The 22006-nt window shown below is 45.3% G+C and overlaps 1 protein-coding gene across 1 annotated transcript in view; it reads right to left on the bottom strand.

Moving 5' to 3' along the window:
• Positions 1–22006, bottom strand: part of CYRIA (CYFIP related Rac1 interactor A) — a 93066-nt gene that overhangs the window by 2549 nt on the left and 68511 nt on the right. Inside the window, exons 4-11 of the mRNA XM_036750567.1 lie at positions 13256–13377; positions 9960–10065; positions 9266–9402; positions 8869–8946; positions 5788–5904; positions 5620–5699; positions 4031–4157; positions 2184–2254 (exon numbers count right to left, since the gene is read on the bottom strand). Of these exons, the coding sequence (XP_036606462.1) occupies positions 2184–2254; positions 4031–4157; positions 5620–5699; positions 5788–5904; positions 8869–8946; positions 9266–9402; positions 9960–10065; positions 13256–13377 (838 nt within the window). The remainder of the gene's footprint in view (positions 1–2183; positions 2255–4030; positions 4158–5619; positions 5700–5787; positions 5905–8868; positions 8947–9265; positions 9403–9959; positions 10066–13255; positions 13378–22006) is intronic.

The raw sequence follows: 22006 nt of genomic DNA, 5'->3' as shown, positions 1-22006 counted from the left end.
TGTAGCAGAGAGAGCCCATGACACCTGCCTCCTCTGCCCCTAGCTCAATATATCCCCTTGGCCAAGTCATTTACCCCATGTAGGCCTCAAAATCCTGATTTTAGAAAAGGGATCAGACCAGATTGTCCCCAAGCACTAAGTCCTAACCTCCTATGTTCTTATGTTCTAAGGTCTTCTAACACATCTCTGATATTTCATGTTCAAAGGCACCTCCTCTCCCAGACATCCTGTGAGGGCTCAAACTGAGCATCTGTGATCAAAAGTTTCTCAGCTATAACACACAATGTTCTGTATTCTGAGACCCTCATTCCCCTCCCCTCCCCCCCCCCCCGCCAGTCTGCCTTTCTTTCTGCCCTATAGCTGAACTGTGAACCTGGTGCTGTCCCCCCACATAGGAATCCAAGCTCATGGCTTGTCTTCTTCAGCAGATTGACCTCTTTATCATCCCTGTTATTGTTGTTCAGTTGCCTCAGTCATGTTCATTTGGGGTTTTCTTGGCAAAGACATTGGAATGGTTTGCCATTTTCTTCTCCAGCTCATTTTATGGATGTGGAAACTGAGGCAAACAGGGTGAAGTGACTTGCTCAGGGTTACATTGATAGTGAGAATCTGAGGCTGGATTTGAACTTAGGTCCTCCTAACTCTAGGCCTGGCACTCTGTCCCCTGCACCATCTAGCTGCCCCTTTATCATTTCTAATCTCTCACTAATTAAACTTCAGTTGCTCCCTGTCTGCTGGATGCTTCCCTTCTCCCTACAAATATGCTTATGTCTCCCCTAATCTCAAAAACTCTGACTGGCTCCATCCATCCCCCAGCTTTCCTCCCTTGCCTTGCTAAGTTCCTTGAGAAGGCCACCTCAACCAGGGCCTTGGCTTCCTCTCCCCTCATTCACTTCTTAACCCCTTATGGCCTGTCATTTCAGAGCAGCCGCTCTCTCCAAAGTGACCAGTGATCTCCTGGCTGCCAAACCCAGCGGCCTTTCCTCAATCCTCCTTCTTGAGCTCTCTGCAGCCTCGGGCACTGTTGGCCACTCTCTTCTTCTTGATACCCGCTAGGTCCTTCAGAACAGGCCCATGTTTTAATAGATGAAGGAGTGGAAGCCACTCCCACCTGGCAGGTCCCCATAGCTAGTGACTGAATGGCTCCCTATGTCTTCTAAGGCCAGGTCCAGGGCTCTACCCTAAAACACCCTGTATTTTAAAGGACTCAATGTTGCCACAGCCTGTTAATTCTACCATTGTAACATCCATTGTCCAAGCCTCCTTTCTCTCCTCTGAAGCTGTTACCACCCTGGCCTAGGTGCCCATCACCTGGACTGTGGACATAGCCCTTCAAACCTCTCCTTATAGCCATCCCTTCTGCACTTAGCTGTCATATTGATCTTCCCAAAGCTCAGGCTTGACTCTGTATCCTCCCTCTTCAATGAAGTCTGGGGGCTTCCTGTCTCCTTCAGGATCAATCACAAAGTCTTCCATTTGTCTCTTAAAGCCCTTCATGACCTGCCCCCTCCCTCCCTCTCCAGTCTTCTTACACCTTACAAGATGTGAGTGTTGGTGCCTTTCCTTTGAAGTTCTCTTCCCTTCATCTTCTCTGCCTCCTGTTTGCATAGAATTGTTTGTCTGTTTTCTCCTCCATTAAACTGTGAGCTCCTTGGAAGCAGGGGCTATTGAATCCCTAGCACTTAGTACAGTGCCTGGCATACAGCAGATGCTTAATAAATGCTCATTGACTTGATTTGAGATTAGCAATCTTCTCATTTTTCTATTTCTAGATTTCTCTATTTCTCACTTCTCTATTTCTATTTCTCATTTTCTATTTCTATTTCTTATATTCTATTTTTAGAGCTCAGCACTGTCTTTGGCACATAGCAAGTCCTCAGTAAATACTTCTCATTCTCTGACATTCTCCTGTTTAATCTGACAAAAGTTCTTCCCAGCTCTGAAATTCTGTGTTCTACCTAAGGCTCCTTTGAGCTGGAACATTTGATGTTCTTGCTTCCCTTCATGCTCAGGCATCTGCTCTTTCCTAAGATCTAGTTTTCTTAAGTTCTAATATTCTGGATTCTGTGTTCTGAAATCTCCCCCAAAGTGGACATTCCCCTTTCTATGTGCTGAAGCTCCCTCCAGCTCGGACATGTTGGTTCTGAATTCCTTCCCAGCTCTGACACTAATTCCAGGCTTACCTGAGGGCATTCAAGAGGCCTTCCACACTGTCTGGGGGTTGCTCCTTCAGTACCTTGATGCAGCCTTTCATCTAGGAGAAGAAATGCCAGTCAAGCATCCCATGGTTTCATAGGTCAGGAAGACAAACATCACATCATGACAGGTCCACGTCGCGAAAATCCTCAGAGGGTATGTTGAATCTCATCTATCCAGCTGCTGCCTGAACAAAATCACCTCCTTTATTTCACACGGAGGTAAAGGGGGCCCCAAGGAGAGGATAGGACTTGCCCAAGTCACATAGACAGGAGGTAACAAAGCCTAGGACTTTTGGCCATAGAATCAGCAGCACAGGGTCACGGCACACAGAACTACAGGACCCATCTGGGTCAGCTAAGAGCTAACAAGAATCCTTTTTATAACAAAGCCAAGGAGTGGCCATCTGGGCCTTTGTTTGAAGACACCTAGATGGAACCCACTGCCCCCGGGCCAACCTTCTGACTAGGAATCCATGGTTCCAACCATTATACTACACTCCCTTCATATCTGTGGGTTCAGGGTGGGGAATGGAAGAGTCAGGAGGAAAAAAAGAGCAGCTGGGGGTGGAGAAGAAAAAACCTGACATCTGGGCCAGATTTCCCGACAAGACCACCCTAGCTTGACCCTTATGAGGTTTTGCATTTTTTACTCCACCTGAAATCCCAGGATTAGAGAGCCACCTGGTGGTAATAAGCCTGCTCTTTGGAACAATTAATGCCACTTGAAGGTTCCTGGGTATACAGTCAATCACACCTTAGAGCAAATTATTTTAATCAACTTGCTTTCTTCCTAATGCCCAGGTGGACTAAAGGATAGGAGTTTTGGTTAGGGCAGTAGAGGAGATAAGAATGCTAATGGGAGGAAAAGTTTTGGAGGGGAAAAATGCTTGTATGTTCCCCTGGGAACCAAGGGAAAAGGAAGGAGCAGGTGGAGGTAGTACAGGAGACAGCAAGTTTGGAAAGGCAGGTTGGGGCCAATTCTTTCATCCCTTGCAGCTCTAATATTCATGGTCCTTTTCCACTCTATGATTCTATGAAGGGAAGAGTCCACATTAGAACTAAGAATATCTGCATTTTCTGTCTTTAACTTGTGAAACATTATCACCAGTGTCCCTCATCCTTCTCTCTCTCTCTCTTCTGTCTCTCTGTCTCTCTTTGTGTCTCTCTGTTTCTGTCTTTCCCTCACTTTCTGTCTTGGTCTGTCTCTCCTCCCTTCTCTCCATCTCTCCCTCCCTCTCCCCCTTTCTCTCTCCCTCCTTCCCTTTCCCTCTCTCTCCTTCCCTCTCGCTCTCCTTCCATCTCCCTCTCCTTCTCCTTCCTCTCCCTGCCCCTTCTATCCCCTCTCCACCTCTCCCTCTCTTCCTCCTTCCCTCTCCCTCTCTCCCTCCTTCCTTCTTCCTCTTCCTCTCCCTCTCCTTCTCCCTCTCCCCTTCCCTTTCTACCCCCTCTCCTTCCCCCTCTCCTCCCTCTCTCCCCCTCCATCCTTTCCCCCCTTTTTCCCTTACCCCTGTTCTCCTCTCTTTCTCACTCTCCATCTCTCCCCTGCTGGTCCAGGAACCCAGTCCATGTGGATTACTGATAAAAAGGGTCTTCCCTTGCCTGTCACCAAACATCAACCATACCAGCCCAGTGAACTGACCAGAAGCACGAGTTCCAGATTATCCAGCACACCTGCTCCATGAGGACGTGGTGAGCCTCAAAAGTAGAGGAGATTTTTACCATAAAATGCTTTCTGTAATCATCCCTTGGACTTCTAGAGGAACACCCTGACCACCCTGACAGCACCATTGAAAGGGTACTGGCTCCAAAGTCTCCCTCCTGGCAGTCCTTACATCGATCTTGGACGTCTTACAGAAGGCCCCCACTGGGTGCACATGGTCATAGAGAATGATGACACCGACCATCACTCGCATACAGAACAGTAGAGTTTCTTCACTGGTGAATCTACTTCGATACTCTCTGGAACACAGAGGAAAATGTCCATGAGCCCAGTTTTGTTTTACTCACAAAGCCCCGTGGTCTGAATATCCTAACACTGGTCTGCTGGTATCATTAGAATGATTTCATCTGGACATTCACAGACCCACCATGGGGACAACAAGCCAATCACAAGTCCACTCTGAGCATTTCGCCAAGGACCCATCCTCCTGACCAGGCAGACTGAGAGAGAGCAGATGGAAATGAGGAGGCAGAGAAATAGTTTCCATTTCACCCTGGAGTGGGACTGGAATTGCTCTCATCCGGCTGATGCCCATTCATTGAGGTTATTTCTAGTGGGTCCCTCTGGCCGCCCAGGAGTTTTGAGATAATGACTCTGTTACAGAGGAAGAAGAATCTGGCTCATTCCAAGCAGTTGCTTATCTCTGTGTTTCAGGGATCGGAGTAGGAGCAGAGGAGAAGGCAATCGGCTAGTGGTCAGATAGGCTGAAAACACTGCCTGCATTCTATGTAGTCACTAGGGGCAGGCTCATGGTCTACATGTGCCAAGTTAATAGAGATTGGGGAAAACTTCAGATAATTTTTTCAGGAGAGGGGAGTAAAACAAAGCAAAACAAACCACTTTTGTATTAAAATAAAATTGTAATGTAAATAGTATTGGGCTATGAGACCATGGGCAAGTCACTCCTCCTCTATATGACCCAGTTTCCCCATCTGTAAAATGGGTAAGTAATCCCTGCACTGCCCAACCTCACAGTTTAGTTGTACGGAAGGTACTTTGTGCACCCAGAGACAGGAAGCACTGGCAACGGATTCAGGAGGGCTGGGTTTGAATCCCTTCTCAGACACTACCTGTGTTGCCTTGGAGAAGTATTTTGCCCCTCTGGTCTGTAAAAAGATGCCGCTGAACTCAATGACCTTGAAGGTCACTTTTGGCTTTAGATCTAGGATCTCATGAACTCTTACATGATAAAGAAATAGGGCTTGCAACAAGAAGGCTATGAGAAATCCAGAAGCAAGAATGCTTTTCTGGATACAGAGACAGGGTTGAAATGATGATAATACCCACAACTGCTGATAACCAGGAAGTGAAAAGAAAGCACCCTGTGAGTAAGTAAGGCAGATGCCCCCATTTTATAGTCTGGGAAACTAAAACTCAGATGATCAGTGGCTAGGCATGGGCGCTAGACTGGAACGCAGACCTTCCGGATTCCAGATCCAGTGCTCCCTCCACTCTCCCTCAGGGACTCTCATCATCAGTGGGGATGCCCTAGAAGAGAGCTCTTGGGCTCTGTCAGGTCATGGGAGGATGACCCAAACACCCAAGGTCACCTTCCAATATGGCTCTAAGCCCTTAAGGGGCTTTCCCATTTATCTTCCCCCATGCTCAGTCACAAACATCCAACCAGACACACAGTGCAGGCTGACTGGCCACTGCCAGCCCCCATCACCCTCTCAGTGACCGACGGCCACCTTGACTTACGGGGTCTCCAGCATGACTTTACACACACTTATCATTGTGCTAAGGCAGTCTGTTGTGTTTTCGATGGGCAGGGTTTTGTTCTAAAAAGAAGACACGAGACAAGAACATCCCTGTGAGTCCTACTGGCTGCACCCCATCCCCCCAACCTCCCTCCCTGAGGAGACTCACCTCAGACACAAAGTATGTTGTGGCATTGCTAAGCGTCTTCAGCATCGGGGTGGCTTCTGCATAGAAGAGGGACATTCGGTTGGCCATCTCATTGTTGACTTCATTTTCAATGTCTAGCTGATGGAAGAAAGGAGAGAAGATGGGATTTATAAAAAGGGGATCCCAGCTGCTGGGCAATGTAGTAGTGATATGAGTGCCGGCCAAGGCCCTGAGTTCAAGTCTCTATTGCTGGCTGTATAGCCCTGACTCTTCATCTCAAGGAATCCCACTCTTTATATTGTAATGATTTTATCCCGTAAATGTGGAAGATGATGCGAGCTCAGGGCCATCTAGATCAACCGTCTCATTTCACACATGAGGAAACTTATGATGGAGTGACTTCCCCAAGGCTACACAGGGAATAAGTGGCAGGCAGAGACAACTTCAAACCAAGTTCATGACTCCAAATCTAAAACCCTTCTAATTCATCATGAGGTCATTCTGCCCCAGTTAGACTGTAAGCTGAATCCTGTGCTATATATTCAGATCCATTTATTATTATTATTATTTACAGAATCATAGAATTAAATCTGAAGGGGACCTCAGAGATCATTAAGGTCAGTACCCTCATTTTACAGATAAGGAAACCTAGGCCATGAAGAATGACTTGCCCCAAATCACAGAGGCAGGAAGGAGGGGAAATAGGATTTGAACTCAAGATCCCTCATTACAGATCCAGAGATTTTCCCACTTCATCACATCACTTCATCATTTATCACAAAGCCATGCATACAGCAGGCACCTGATAAATGTTTGCTGAATTATATGTTCACTCCTATCAGTGTCTGTCTGTCTGTCTGTCTGTCTGTTTTTCACTCCCTGCCCCCATGGTTTCAATGGTTGCTACCATGCAGATGACTCCCAGATCTATGGATCCAGCCCATACCCAGCCCTCAGACATCACATACACATCACCAGCTACCTGCACAATATCTCCACCAAGATAATCTGCCACCATCTCAAATTCAACATGTCAAAATGGAACTCATTGTCTTGTTTTTGAGTCCTCTCTCCCTCCATTGATATAGCTCTATTTCTGTTGAGGGCACTTCTGCACAGATGGGTTCTCCCCATTACAAATACATTACATCTTAAAATTGAAGGGAATCTCAGCCCCCTTCTCCACCCCCCACCCCCAGTTACAACTACAGCTAATTAATGCTTTCTTCTACATCATCCTCAACTTGGTCCTCCAGTTTTGGCCTCAAGGCCTCCTACGGAGAGAACCCACTATCTTTGAGGTGGTTCATTCCACTTGGAGACAGTTCTCATCACTTAGAAGTTCTTCCTGGCATCTAGTCTAAATCTATCTTTTTGAAACTTCCCCCAGTTGCTTTTGGTTCTGTCCTGGAGGCCAAGCAGAACAAGCCTCATCCCTCTTTCAATGGCCAGTCCTTCAAATATTTAGCAATGACTAGCATATCCTCCCCCATCCCTCACCACATTTCAAGTCTCTCTCTCTCTTTCTCTGGTTCATAGATCAGAATTATTCTTGACTCTTTGCTCTCCTTCAACCCAACATGCCAAAACTCAACAGGTCTTGTCAAGTCTTCCTCCACCCATCCCTTCTCTCCACTCATATGACCACCATCTTAATTCAGCCTCATCATTTCTCACATAGACTATTATAATGGACTTCCAGCTTACAGTCTCTTCCCTAGCCAGTCCATCCTTTCAAAGATGCCCAAACGATCTTCCTACAGCAGAAGTCCAACTGTGAAACATCCCTGCTTCAAAGTCTTCAGTGGCTCCCTTGTGCCTCTTGGTTAAAATAGGAATTTCTAAGCCTGGCATTTAAGTACCCTCCAAACCCTATACTAGCCCCCAACCTACACTTGTAGACTTGTTTCATATTAGCCCCCTAGTACATTTCAGTCACTTTGGAGCCTGATTATTCCATGAGCTCCACCTGCTTTCTCCCACTTGTGTTTCCATGGAGGTATGTCCAATGCCTGGGATATTCTCTCTCCTCACATTAACTTGCTGAAATCCTTCTTTAAGACCAAATTCAGTTTACACCTTCTCCATGAAGTCTTCCTTCATTCTCCCCAGTCAGAAGGAACTGGTCTTTCCTCAAATCTTCATGGAACTTTGTCTGCACTTCTTTTTCTTCATACCTTATATGGTAGTTATCTGTATGTGTGTCATATGTCCCCTACACCAAGAAGACTATAAGCTCCTTGAGGGTAGGAACTATATTCCCTCCACCCCCAGAACAGACCTACATTAGTTATTGTACACAGCAAGCCTTTAATAAATGCTTTTCAAGGACATACTAATACATTGTGTGTGGAGTTGTAACTTAATCCATTCTAGAAAGTAATCTAGAATTATGCTGAGAGTTAATAAAGTATCCATACCCTTTGACCCATAGATTCTACCATTTGACATTATTCAATGGAAACATGATAAATAAAGACCTAAACAAAACATTTATAGCAGCAAGTTTTGTGCCAGCACAGAATAGAAACAACATAGATGCCCATTGATTGGGGAAAACCAGTTGTGCTACATGAAGGAAATGGAATATTTCCACATTGTAAGAAAAGATGTGTATGGATGAGGAGAGCTGCATGAGTCGAGGTTGGGTGAAACATAATTCACCCAATGACTCTAGCTGGGTCAAAAGAAAGGACAATCACAAAGCAACCCAAGTGCAGTGTTGTGAGATGGTAATGACCAAGCTTGGCACCAGGGAAGAGGCAAAGCACCTCCCCTGTGCTGGCAGAGGCCTGTGGTGGTGAGACACAACATAAGACATCAGCCTTTTTTTCAACAATGTTTGCTAGTTTTCCTGAGCCATTTTTTCCTCTAATACAATTCTTTATGATAAGGGATAGTTTTTTTTGGGGGTGGGGGGAGAGGTGAATATAGGTGATACAAAGATAAAAGACATCTGCATCATTTTATTTAAAAAATAGTTGTTAAGTAGAATGACCACCATTTTTCTTCCCATAACCTTGTCTCAAACCTCTCCCCCAAAGTAGAAAACAAATACACCCATGGCAATCCCCATCCCACACACTGAACTTGCATGCTTACATGCATATTGTTGATCCGATTACGGCTTATTGTCCGCCTGTAGTAGCTGAAGTCATTTTGTATGGCAGGGTTTCTCATCTGGAAGGAGACAGAGAAGACAAGAATTGGCCAGGTCATGTGGGAGGGGCACGTACAGCTGGAGCAGAGTGCTTCATCATTTGTGCACTCTGGATCCTTTGGGCCATCTGGTGAAGCCAGAGTCTACTGTGGCTTGTTGCCAAGATTCATAATTTAAGGAAATGCCAGGTTTCAGTTAGAAGTTAGAAAATAAAGATGAAATTGGGTTCCTGTCCACATTCATGGACTTCCTGATATCTATCCCATGTTGAGACTCTCTGAGACAGAGGGGCTACAAAGATACCCCAGGAGCCCCAAGGATGGAAAACCCCTACCTCACCTTCAGTTCATCAAAGCGTAGGGTGAAGTGGAGGATCTCAGCAAACTCCTTGGCCAGAGCCTGTTCTCGCTCCAGGTGCTGGGTAGGAGTGTAGGGTGGGCATGTCAGGCATTCCAGAAGATTCTGCAGAGCTTTCTCTGAAAGGTAAAGCCATCAACACACACCAAGCCCCTTTCCTGACCATCAGCCCCTGACTCAGGGGAAAGAGGAGTGTATTTGAAGCCAGAGGGTGTCCAACCCCAGCCCTTCCACCTTCTCCTATGGAGCTGTAGGAAAGTCTCTGCCCCTTTCTCTGTCCTTTTCTCATGAAGGGATTGGAGCCAGAGGTCTCTCAAATCCTTCTGAGTTCTCCTCCTATGACCCTATGTCTCAGAAGTAACCCGACTTCTATCTCTGCCTGTGAGCTTGTAGAAGGAGGCTGAGGGGAAGAGGGTTGTGTGTTGGAGTAGAAGGGGGATGCCTACACTCTCCAATCCTCACTTTAATTCTCTGGATCTTAGTCTCCTCTTTTCCAAAAAGGGGACAACAACCCTTGTACCACTGACCTCCCAAGGCAGTTGTTTGGCTTCCAAAGGAAAGTGTGTATAAAGCAAGGGGTGCTCTACATGTGGGAGTTGCCATAAGAAGAGTATCAAAGCAGCAAATTGAGATTTTAGAAATAGATAAAAAAATGAAGCTGAAAATGTGAACTCACCAAGCCGGATGGAAAATTCATAGAACCTCTTCAGCCGGACGACAAGTGGACACACCGCATTCCAAGCCTTTTCTTGCAGCTGGATGTCATTGGGATTTTGGATTGCCTACAAGGCAGAAACCATTGGATGTCATGGCTAGAGAAGCAGCCTCTGAGCCAGGAAGACCTGGGTTCAAGTACTATCCCTGAAACATACTGGCTGTGTGACCCTGGGCAAGTCACATAACCTCCCCAGACCCTTGGAAGACACTCTAAGAGCCAAGTCATTGAGAAGAGGCCAACCTGCTTTGGTAGAGGGAGCTTCCTCATTGGGGAAGGCCTCTTCTACAATGAGGAAGCTCCCTCTACCATGAAATCTCAGGTTGTATATCTATCCTTACCCCTCCAGAGGCATGAACTTATTAATCTCATTCAAATGATGGAAACACTGAAATATGGACAGAATGCTTTCTGACTCTCATATTCTGTGTTCTAAAGTTCTGTGTTCTAAGGAACCTTCAAGTTATAATATTTTACAAACTAAGGCTCCTTCTAGGTCTAACACTCTAGATGATTAGGTTCATTGTTCTCAGGTCTCTTCAGGTTCTAATGCTGGATATTCCAGAGGTCTAGGTCCTAAAGTAACTTCCAGTTCTAATACTGTGTATTCTAAAGTTCTATTTTAAGTTCCTTAAGTTCTAACATTTTATGTTCTAAGGTCAATTCCATTTTAATATTCTATGTTTTAAAGATCTATGTCCTAAAGTCATTTCATTCCTAGTTCTAACATTATTCAGCTGCAAGCCCTAAGACCTTTGGGACACCTTGTATATATTCTAAGATCATTGTCATCTCCTACATTCTATGTCCCAAGGTCCTTTCTAACACAAACACTCTACATTTTAAAGTTCTATTTTCAAAAGGTATTTCTAATTCTAACATTTTGCGTTCTAAGGTTCACATTCTAGGTTATAGTTTTGGGGCAAGATAGAAAACCAACAACTCTTGAATCTTATTCTTTTACCTACAAACATCTCTTAGGACCTACTCTGTGCAAGGCACTATCCTAGAACCTACATGGCCAGTGCCATATTCTGTGACAAGGTACATGATGATTCATTAGCTCCTTCTGAAGAACCAACCCAGAGATTTTCATCCTGAAAACTTTGCCGCCCTTACTCTCAATCGGTCTGCTACTAACATGGCCCTGAACAAGGCTTTCGCTCCTTCCCTTGCAAAGTTTGAGTGGAAGATGTTCTGAAAGACCAAATGCAGATCCCCTTCTGGCCAAAGAACATCCTGAGTCTTCCTTTCTGAAAAATCATCTCCTTTGAGTGTTGGAAGTGGAAAGTCCTGATGTATAGAACTCTTGCCTCTCATATGTGCCCCTCTCCCCCCTCCTTCATGCAGCTGCCTCCCCAGTTCAGACCCTCATCTGCTCTCCTTTGGACCATTGAAATGACCTTCTAGCAAGTCCCCCACCTCCAGTCTTTCTTCACCTCCATCAATCTTCCACGTGGTGGCCAGTGATTTCCCTAAAGCACTCATCGGACCATGACACTCACTTCATCCAAAGGCTCATACTATGGTTCCCTCTGGCCCGAGGAGAAAATATCAGCTTCTCTGTTTGGCATTTAGAGCCCTGTAGAATCAGGCTCCCAATTCCTGTCACAGACACCTTTCCCATCCCTCCTGCTTCCAAACTGAATGGCCCACCTTGGTACACTGCCCCTCCCCCACGAGATGTTTGGAATGCTTTCCCTGCTTGTCTCCACCTTTCAGAATCACCAAAGCCACCACGTGGGCCCTTCCCCAACTCCTTGGGGAGCCAGTGCTTCCCCTTCAAATGACTTTTTATTGACTTTGTGTATGTTTTTGCACTTACTTCTGGGCATACATGATATTTCCCCCAATAGGATGCAAACTGCTTGAGGGGGCAGCGGCCATTCGATCTTTGTGCCTGTGTCCTCTGCACCAAGCAGTGCCTGCTACATAACAGATGTACAATTGGGCCATTGGTTAAGTACCAGGCACTATGCTATAAATGATTGTTTAATGAATGAATGAATGAATACTCTGACAGGTACTGTGCTGGATACTGAGGATTCAAAGCCAAAAACAAGAGGCCCCTGCCCACAGTGAGCTTCCTGGGAGGGTACAGCATGTATGTACCAAAATAAGTCCAATGGTATTTCAGAAGGGAACAATCACTCATAAATGGGGAAATCAAAGGAACTTCTGGAGGAGGTGATACCTGAAGAATCATCTCTGAAGACACAGAATGATTCTGAGAGGCAAGGAGAAGGAAGGGCACACTCTTAGAATAGGGGTCAGCTTGTGCCAATGGCACACTCTCAGAAAAGGGGGCAGCCTGTGCCAATGGTACACTCTCAGAATAGGGGGCAGCCTGTGCCAATGGTGCACTCTCAGAATAGGGGGCAGCCTGTGCCAATGGTGCACTCTCAGAATAGGGGGCAGCCTGTGCCAATGTAGAGGCTGGAGATGGAAGGCTGGGTTTAGGGAATAGCAAGCAAGGTCACTTTGGCTGGAATGCAGAACATATGAAAGGAAGTGATCAGAAACGAGGCTGCCAAGGAGGCTGGACTGGGTTGTCAAGGGCCCTGAATGCCAACCTGAGAAGACTACCTTTATTCTATATCTAATGTAGATAGGCTGGAGGCAGCAAAGGGAGGCAAGCAGTAGGGGTGGTGAATTTGTGTTTAGAAGTCCTTGACTGGAATCCTGGCTCTGCCACTCAATGCCTGGGTGACCTCTGGCCTCAGTTAATCATCCATAAAATAGGGAGATTGGACCAGCTGGCACCTAAGGTCTCTTCCAGCTCTAAATCTATGATCCTGGGATGATCTGAAGGGGAAAGACCTGGAGAGAATCAGCATCACCCCCATCCATGATGTGGGGTTGGCAATACCAGCAGCAGGGGCTAGAACGGGAAGGAGTTGCTAGAAACTAGCCTTATCATCACATGTTTGTTTTCCTTAAAGAGCAGACTGGTTAATGACTATGCAAGCAAAAGCTGGAACACTAAATCATTATGTGAAAGGCGGATGTTGAACCCCGAGTGTGCATGTCTGGATGTGGGGGTAAGGGGTGGATTCAATGTCTGGTTGGATGAATTTCCTAAAATAAAAGGGACCATTCATACATTGGCTTAAATGCACATTACATCCCCTGTTCTTTCCAGGATTCTAGGAAATACTGCAGCGATGACTTCATTCCCTCCCTCTCCACACCCCTCCCATTCCAGTTCCCTCTCTGCCGTTGTCAGGACAATATTATCATTGGCTTGGCTTACTCACATCACGGATCTCCTGGCCAGCACCTTTGTAAGCCTGCAGGTCTGTGAGAATGCTCTCTGAATCCTGGAGGACGGCACTGACCTGGTTCCAGATTTCCCTCTCGCCCTCCGTGGGCTGAGCATCTAAGCAATGTGGAAAACAGGACAGACACACAGACACACATGGTGTCAGCTGCACACAACCTCACCAGGGAAAGTTCTTTCAGTCCCCCTTGGGCCAGTATCTTCAGGGTGAGAACAATGAATTCTCCTGCTTCTGGATGAAAAGCCTAGACTAAACCACAAGGACAAAAAATTGGCCCAGAAATAGGAAATTTTCAATTCAGGTCTACGAACTTTCTTTATTTAAACACTTAGTGTGTGCATGGCCCTCTGTATGACTCTTGGGGACACAGATGTAGAAATCACTGAGTGTCTCCTTTCAGAAGCATATAGTTTAATAGGGGTAGACTCGATTAAATTCCAGAATCATTGACTGAGTGTCTACTATGTATGAGGCTTCTATTGAGACTAACTTTCTGCCTCGGATCTATACCAACTTTGTGATCATAGGCAAGTCACTGAACCCCCCTCAGGCAACTTTCTGATTAACCAATAAACATTCCCCAAGAGCCATCATGTTCCAGATACTCTGCCAGGATCAGGGTATATAAAGACAAAAACAAGACTCTATAGTTATAGATGATAAATTACAGGAATTTTGAATTGTACAAATAGATGGAGTTTCCATTCATGAAGTGCCCCACCTGGCCAATACCGCAGACCCAAACTTTCTCCAGTTACTAAAAATGGTCAATCAACAAGTATTTTAAGGCACCTACTATGTGCCAGGGACTGTTTTAGCTAATGGGGATAAAAAGAGAGGCAAAAGATTGTCAGTCAATAAATATTTGTTAAGTGCCTTCTATGTGTCAGGCACTGTGCTAAGCTCAAGAGCAGTGGCCTCTCTCAAGAAGCTCATAGTCTAATGGGGAAGAAAAAATGTAAACAAGTACACATAAACAAGCAATAGACAGGTCAAATTGGAGATAATCACCTGAGGGAAGATACTAGAATTAGAGGGGGTTGGGAATGGCTTCCTGGAGAAGGTGGAAGTTTAGTTGGAACTTGAAGAAAACCAATGAAGCCTGGAAGTGGAGATAGGGAAGGAGAGAATCTCAGTCCTGTGAGATGGACTGGGAAAATGCCTTGAGTCTGGAGATGGTGTGTCCTGTGTGAGCAATAGCAGGCTTGTGTTATTGGATGGTAGAGTGTGTGTGGGGGGGTGTAAAGTATAAGAAGAATAGAAAGCTGGGGGGAGTAGAATGTTCTCAAAGTCTCTGAATGCAAAAGGCATGTGAATAATGTAGGACATGGAGGAAGGGGAATATTGAGCTTTCAGTGAATGGTTGTGATGTTTTCAGTGAAATATGAAGCAAGGTTCTTAACTGAGAAGACAGTAGGAGGGCAGGGTAGAATATGGGAGGTTCGAGGAGGCATGAAAAGGGCTGTGGATGGGGCAGTGAATCACTCAGGTAGATGTAAAACAATTGCCAACAGTGGTGAGAGTCTACTTGAGATAATGTGCCATAAATTTGTGGTGAGCCCAATCACCAAGGTTTTGTGATTTCCCCCAGCTGCATCAGTGGCGAGTAGGAGCAGGTGAGGGAATGTGCTCAATGCTAGAGATACAAAGAGGGCAACAGACTTAGTTCCCCAAAGTACAAGGAGTTTATGATCTAATTGTAAGTGGGCAAGAGAAATGGAAGATTTGATTGCAGAGCCATCTTCAATGACATTTGAAAGAACATGAAGAATGGAAGGGATGCCACAAGATTGAAAAGGGGCAAATATTGTTCTTGTTTTCCATAAAAAGGAAGAATGATGCCTGCAAACTTTGGACCAATGTCTAGAATTTCATGAGAAATTCTAGAATGGACCATTGAAGAGACAGTTGGCCAACATTTTGAAAGGGAAGAGCTGATTACAAAGATGGTTTTGATCTTGCCAGATTAAGCTTGTTTTCTTTATCTATGGGATTACTAACATAGATGGAGGAATGCTGTGGGTGTAGCTTACCTAGATTTTAGCAAGGTTTTCATCATAGTTGCTATATTTTTCTTATGGACTAAGGGACAGATAAGAATTCAACAATAATATCATCAGATGGATTCAAAACTTAGTGGAAGAGTCAGAGTAGTTGTAAATGGTTAGAGTGAGCATAGCAGGAAATCAGTAGTGGAGTAACCCAGACATCTATGTTTGGCCTTGGGCTATTTAACATTTATTCTTAGTGACTTGTGAAAGGAATAGATGCTAGGAATAGATGCTGGCTTACACACTGGATGACAAAGTGTGGATCCCAAAGGATCCTGATGGGTTAGAATATTGGGGTGAATCCAAGGTGAAATTCACTGGAGATAAACATAAAGTCTTGTACTCATGTAAAAAAATCATCCCCCTGGTTCTCCTCCCCTCACTCAGCATCATGTGGTATCTGTAAGGACTGACTTTGATAGACTTGACTCCTCTCATCAATGCGAATTTCAAAGACAGCTCCAAAAGACTCATGATGGAGAAAGCCATGCAATCCAGAAAAGGCATTATGGAATCTGAATGCAGATGGAGGCGAATTTTTTGCTCTCCGATTTTTTTCCTTCTTTTTTGGTTTCATTTCTCCTTTCTCATGATTCATTCCATTGGTTATAATTCTTTACAACTGGACTATTATGTAAATAATTTCAATGTGAAGCTATATATAGAACCCATATTGGATTACATGCCATCTTGGGGGAGAGGGGGGAGGAGAGGGAGGGAGAGAAAATTTGGAACCCAAAATTTGTGGAACCAAATGTTGTAAACTAAAAATAAATTTATTAAATAAAAAAAAATCATCCGCACCACTACAAGATGGGGAAGGTATCTGTTAGAAAGCAGTAGTTCTGAAAAAAGATCTGAGGATTTCAGTGGATGCAAACCAATGTAGAGTCAAAAAAAATGAACACAATTTTGGGTTTGTGTTACGAGAGGCAAGGATCCCAAGAATAGGGAGGTGATGAGTCCACCATTAGCTGACCTCCTCAGAACTTATCTAAAGCAAGAGTAAAGCTCTGGGTACCATTGTTTGAAGCAGGACATTTATAACCTGGAAGCACTCCAGAGGAAGTCAACCAGTCAACCAGGGCTTTCAAGGGCTCATGTGATACGATGGCAAATTAAAAGGACTAGGGATATTTAGCTTGAAGGAGAGGAGACTGGGGGTGGGGTTGTGATGGCTGTCTTCAAATATTTGAAAGGCTATCAAGTGGAGAAGAGATTTGACTTTTTCTGTTTGGTAGAACTCAGAGCAGTGGATAGATATTGTCATTTTTGCAACATGGTAAGGTAGCCAAGCTTATTCAGATCCACTTGGCCTCACCCCTTGTAAACCAGCAATATAAAGAATCAATAGAATGTTAGCTAAATCTGAAGACAGATTAAGGGACATGGCCAATGACACACAGCATCAGAATTTGAAGCCAGGTCCTTTGGTGACCAATCTGGTGTTTCCTTCATAATTTGTTGTCCTGTATTTCTCCTGGCAGTGGCCTCTCTCCAGATTTCATATAATGACGGCTCTCAACAATTCCAGTGATTTCCAATAATTTCAATGTCATTCTCAAAGATGGTTACATAAGCCAGGAAACCCTGCTGTCTTAACAAGAAAATGCTTAAAGTCCCTGTGATTTACACAAGCAATTTCAGAAACCAATACTTTCCACAGCCTGAGGAAGCAGCCCATACAGCCCCTGACACGGGGAATGATTTACACACCTGTTCTGGACCCACGAAAGCTGAGTGTATTACAGCACACTCCCTGCCCTTTGACCTTCCTGACATACATCTGCTTGCTGGATTGAAAGTGCCCAGCATTTGGAATCCAACAAATGCAGGATTTGTCAAGGAAGGAGACTCAGGCCAGATCGATGGAGGTTTTCGTCAAAAGGATTTAACCTCATTTGGGAGAATTTTACCCCCAAGTGATGGTGAATATCGACTGTCAACATGTCGATAAGAGCCCAGTTTCATGTTCCAGCTGGCTCCTTTCATTGGGGAATGGAGCCCTTTCATCCCAGGTGGAATGACAAGCATTCCCCCTGTCAACAGAGCTGAGGAGAGGTACCACCAGGCTTGGCTAACCAGGAATGCTTTTGTCGGAGAGATCAGATGCTGGACTCCAAGCAGGGGCCTCCAAGACGGTGAGCATTCCCAAAAAGTGAGTCTTTAGGATCCTAGACTAACCAAAGCCTTATTCGGCCTCTAAAGCAACCATGAGAGCAGAGAATCCATTCCTGGAAACTCGCTGAACCAGCTATACAGCTTAAGAGAGGATTTTTTTTAAATGCCAAAGATCCCAGGCACCATTTATTCTGAGGTGTCTCCAGCTCTCTGAGGATGGGCTGGCTTTGGCACTACAATCTATGACTTGCTCAGGGCCCTGGGGGCCACTGCATAAACACTGTTGGGGCAAATGAAAAAAGAGACACACAGCAAAGCCTTTCTGGCTCCATCAATCACAGTGGTGCCTTTTTTGTTCTTCTTTGGGATAAACCGAGGGATATAAATTATGATCTATTATTAACATTTGAAGATGTAAAGTGGTAACGATTTATAGGAAGGCATTAACAGTTCAGAGAAAGGGGGAGGGGCATCAAAATGTAGAGATAAGTTGGAAAGCACACGTTTGACTTAGCTGACACGTTTATTTCCACCAGAACATCCATCATCCCTCACCACAGAGCCTCAAACTTCTCTAATGAGGGGCCAGTAGCTTGGATTCTGAGACCTGGGAGGCTCACGCTTAGGCCTCCCTACCTTTATGCCAACAGCATTTTGTAAGGTAGAAATGGGGAACAGCATCTCCTGTTTCCACTGTCTCTCTCCGCCAATGCATCTCCCACCCAGCAGTCAAGATCACTGTCCCTTCTAAAGTCTGGTTCTGCCCTGGTCCCTTTCCTACTCAAGAACTGTGGCTTCAATTCAATTGATTCAACAATCATTAATTAAACATCTATTAAAAACAAGGCACTGTTGATATGAAAGTAAAAAAGGGCTGTCCCAGACCTCCAGAAACATTTATTTTATGGGAAAGAGACACGATCTACAGGTAAGTTACTGCTTTACCTTCCTGGCTTCCGCCATCTTTTTCAGACTCATCTCATGTTACTCTCCTTTACATAGGATCTTCTAGCCAAACAGGCGGATGCACTGTTTCCCAGACTCTGTTTTCTGCCCCACCTCTTTGTTTTTGTACAAGCAGCTTCCTCCCTTTGGATGTAGCCCATCTACATTTTTACCTTCTAGAGTGCCTGGCTTCTTTCATAAGAACAGAGCTTTAGAGATAGAAGCAACCTTAGAGATTATCAAGTCCCATCCCTTTATCTTATTCATGAGAAAACTGAGGCAGACAAAAGTCAAGTGATTTGCCTAGGATCACCCAAATTGAAATTTGAGGCAGGATTTGAACCCAGGCCTTCCTGATTCCAAGTCCAGTGTTCCAGTCACTGCACCATGCTGACTGACCTTCAAGGGCCAACTTGGGTGCCTCCTCTTTCAGTCTTTCCCAATCCCTTACTGGTTAGTATTGTCTCCCTCAAATTATCTTGTATTCTCCTCCTGCCCCTCAATGATGATGGGCAGAAGAAGCCCCTTGAGGGGTGGGACTTTACATCAGTAGCACCAAGCTCAGTACCTTGAATTTGGTGGATATCTTCAATTCTCCAATATTTCTCCCCCTCCCCAACTTTCTCTGGCCCCCAAAATAACCCCTGCCTTAGTTTAGACTTCCATCACCTCTTTTCTGGTCTGCTGTGAGGGTCTCCTTATCGGTCTCCCTAACCCCAGTCTCTTCTTCCAGTCCAGCCTTCACTCAGCTGCCAATGGGGTATTCCCAAAGCTCAGGTCTAACCACATCTATCTCCTGCTGAAGAAGCATCTGTGGCTCCCTATGACCCAAGATTCAAATAGATATTCTTGAGTCTGGCACGTAATTTCATCTTTCCAGGATGACTGCACATTATTTCTCCCTGCACACTCCACGTGCCATCACGCTGATGGGCTTGTTGTCCCTTCTTTCCATCACCTGTTTGCTGTGCCTGGAATTCCTTCCCTCTTCATCTCTGCCTCTTAGAATCTCTGGCTTCTTTCAAATCACTGCTCCAGCACCACATCCCATAAGGTCCCTCAGCTGTTGGGGCCACTCCCACCTCAGCTGCCATGGCTTTGTATGTATTTTATTTACTTTTCTGTGTCTATGCTGGTAGATTAAAACCTCTCTGAGGACAGGGACTGGCTGCTTCCCTTTCTCCCCCTTTTCATTATAGTCCCATCGCCTGGGGCCCATTGTATTGGATTCAGTGGCCAGCCTGGGGTTGTACTCCCCTGGAGAGCCTTCTAGAGCCCACTGTATGACGGGACAGTGGAGACAAATGTTGATGTTAAGACTCTCCCCATCTGCTCCAGCTTCTAATACAAAGTATCTGGGATGATGGCTGGGCTGAAAGGAAGGAGACATTCTAACAAAATGGCAGAATTTAAACACCCCAATGGATTCAAACCTGTGGGTCATTAATGGAAAGTGGAGCCTTCCTTTCCAAGGTCAGATGACAAGAGGAGGGGGAGGGGAGCTCATTCCATACTGTTGGGAACCCTTGGGCTAACACAGAGGACTTAACTCTGAAATGTTTTCCCCTGGTTCAATTATACTCCTTCAACTCGGCTCAATTATACTTCATCATTTATTTCAAAAGGAACATTAACATTATTTGCTCTTTGAAAAACAAAAGTCCAAGGTGCCAAATACATTACCCTTGGCCCTTCCAGAAACACTGACTGGGCCCAGTGAGTGGGGGGGGGGTCTTTTATGAATTCTTCCAGCTTTCCTTTCATCTTGGCTGCCAGCGTCCCTCAGAGAAAGGTAATTTCCACTGCCAAAAAGCTAAAGTCAGGGCTTTGCCTTAGCCTCCCCCCCACTCCTCCCACCCCTTGCTAAAGTACTGGCTCACACAAGCCTTTTAGCTTAGGTGGAGGGGGCACTGATTCAACCTGGCAGTCCTGGCCTTGGTGACAAACAGATAGGGCATCAGAGCTGAAGCTAAACTAGTCATCGTGGTTGGGAGTTGGGAGTCAGAGGATCCCGGCTCATCCATCCATCACAGGGCCTCAGAGGCAGCTGCCCCAGTCTCTTCAATGTATGGAGGAGGAAACAGGGCCTCATCAGTCACATAGGTCGTACATGTCAGAGGCGGGACTTGAACCTGGTCTTCTCTCTCCAGAGTCAGAGCTGTGGCTACCACACTCCCATTACCCCCAGGACTTAGAGCTGAGGCTCAGAGCAGTGATCTACCCAATGTCACAGAGCTGCTAAGTGTCTAAGGTAGGACTTGAATGTAGGTCTTCCTGGTTCCTGGTATTTACTACCTGTATGACATTGAGTAAGTCTCTTTCCCAATTGAGCTAAATTTTCTCCTTTTTAAATTGAGGAGAATTGATTTCCTTCTGAAGCCAAATCCTCTTCCATTCAGAACTCAGATTTATAAGGTGATAAAATTTAGACACTTCTGCATCAAGCAAGTTATAGTTCTGTTCATATGGGCCTGCAAGTCTCTCTAGAACTACAAGTGGCAGAAAACATGCTGGTCCGAATTGGTGTGTGGCAATTCTTCACAACGGGAACTGCTGATCACAGGTCTAGTGAGATAATAATAACTGACAACTACTAATACTACCACCACCACCACTACCATTACCACCACCACTACCACTACCACTACTACTACCACCACCATGACCACCACCACTACTACTACCACCACCACTACTACTACCACCACTACTACTACCACCACTATGACCACCACCACCACTACCACCACCACTACTACTACCACTACCACGACCACCACCTCCACCACCACTATTAAGCTAGCTAGCCAACTAGCATTTATATAGCACTTTACAGCTTACAAAAGGCTTTCACTATGTTAACTCATTTTCCCTCATTACATCCAGGGAATACTATATTCTATCGTATATCAACTCGGTCTCTGGGGAAATAGGCTTAACATTTAGTTCAGTTTCTACGTAGCACTGGTCTCACCAAGTTCACACCCAAAGACAGTGTCTCTGCTGGATGAATCCTCATATCAGCTTTTGCTGGTATGGGTCCGGAAAATGCCTCCAGAAGACCACTGCTTGCTCCTTGGGGCATCAGTGCTGGGCTGGCTGCAACCCCTGGGACAGTCTCTGACTCCCAGATTCCTGTGGCTAGTTCTCCTGACCCTTTGCCACTCCCAAGGTCAGCAACTCCACTCCCTTAACCAGCCACCATGAATGAACAGTCATCAAAATCCTCAGAATCAATGAGGCAGAGACAACCATAGCTAAAGCTGTCAGGTCTCTTAGGGTGCCCATGCATCCAACCAATATGTGGTTAGCTGACCAGAAATAGTAACAGAATGTCCAAGGCTATAGTTGGTCTCTCCAAACCACTTCCTTTACATGTCACTGGGTTTTTCCCAGAAGCAGGCTTCCTAGGATTTCCACATGGGGAAACACCATTCCAAGTGCTCTGCATATGTTCCAGACCCTGTTACATATACGAATGTGGGTTTGTGTTTGTATCTGGCAGATTTATCTAAGGTATTCCACAAAACGGACTGCTTGGATATGCCCTGAGGACCATCATTTTATATACCAGACAGAGCTGGGCAACATCATGGTAGAGAGGAAGGGA

The sequence above is a fragment of the Trichosurus vulpecula genome, chromosome 3, assembly GCF_011100635.1.
Source record: "Trichosurus vulpecula isolate mTriVul1 chromosome 3, mTriVul1.pri, whole genome shotgun sequence".
Lineage (NCBI taxonomy): Eukaryota > Metazoa > Chordata > Mammalia > Diprotodontia > Phalangeridae > Trichosurus > Trichosurus vulpecula.
Note: the sequence above shows the minus strand (reverse complement) of the source record. Positions and strands in the feature narration are given on the sequence as shown.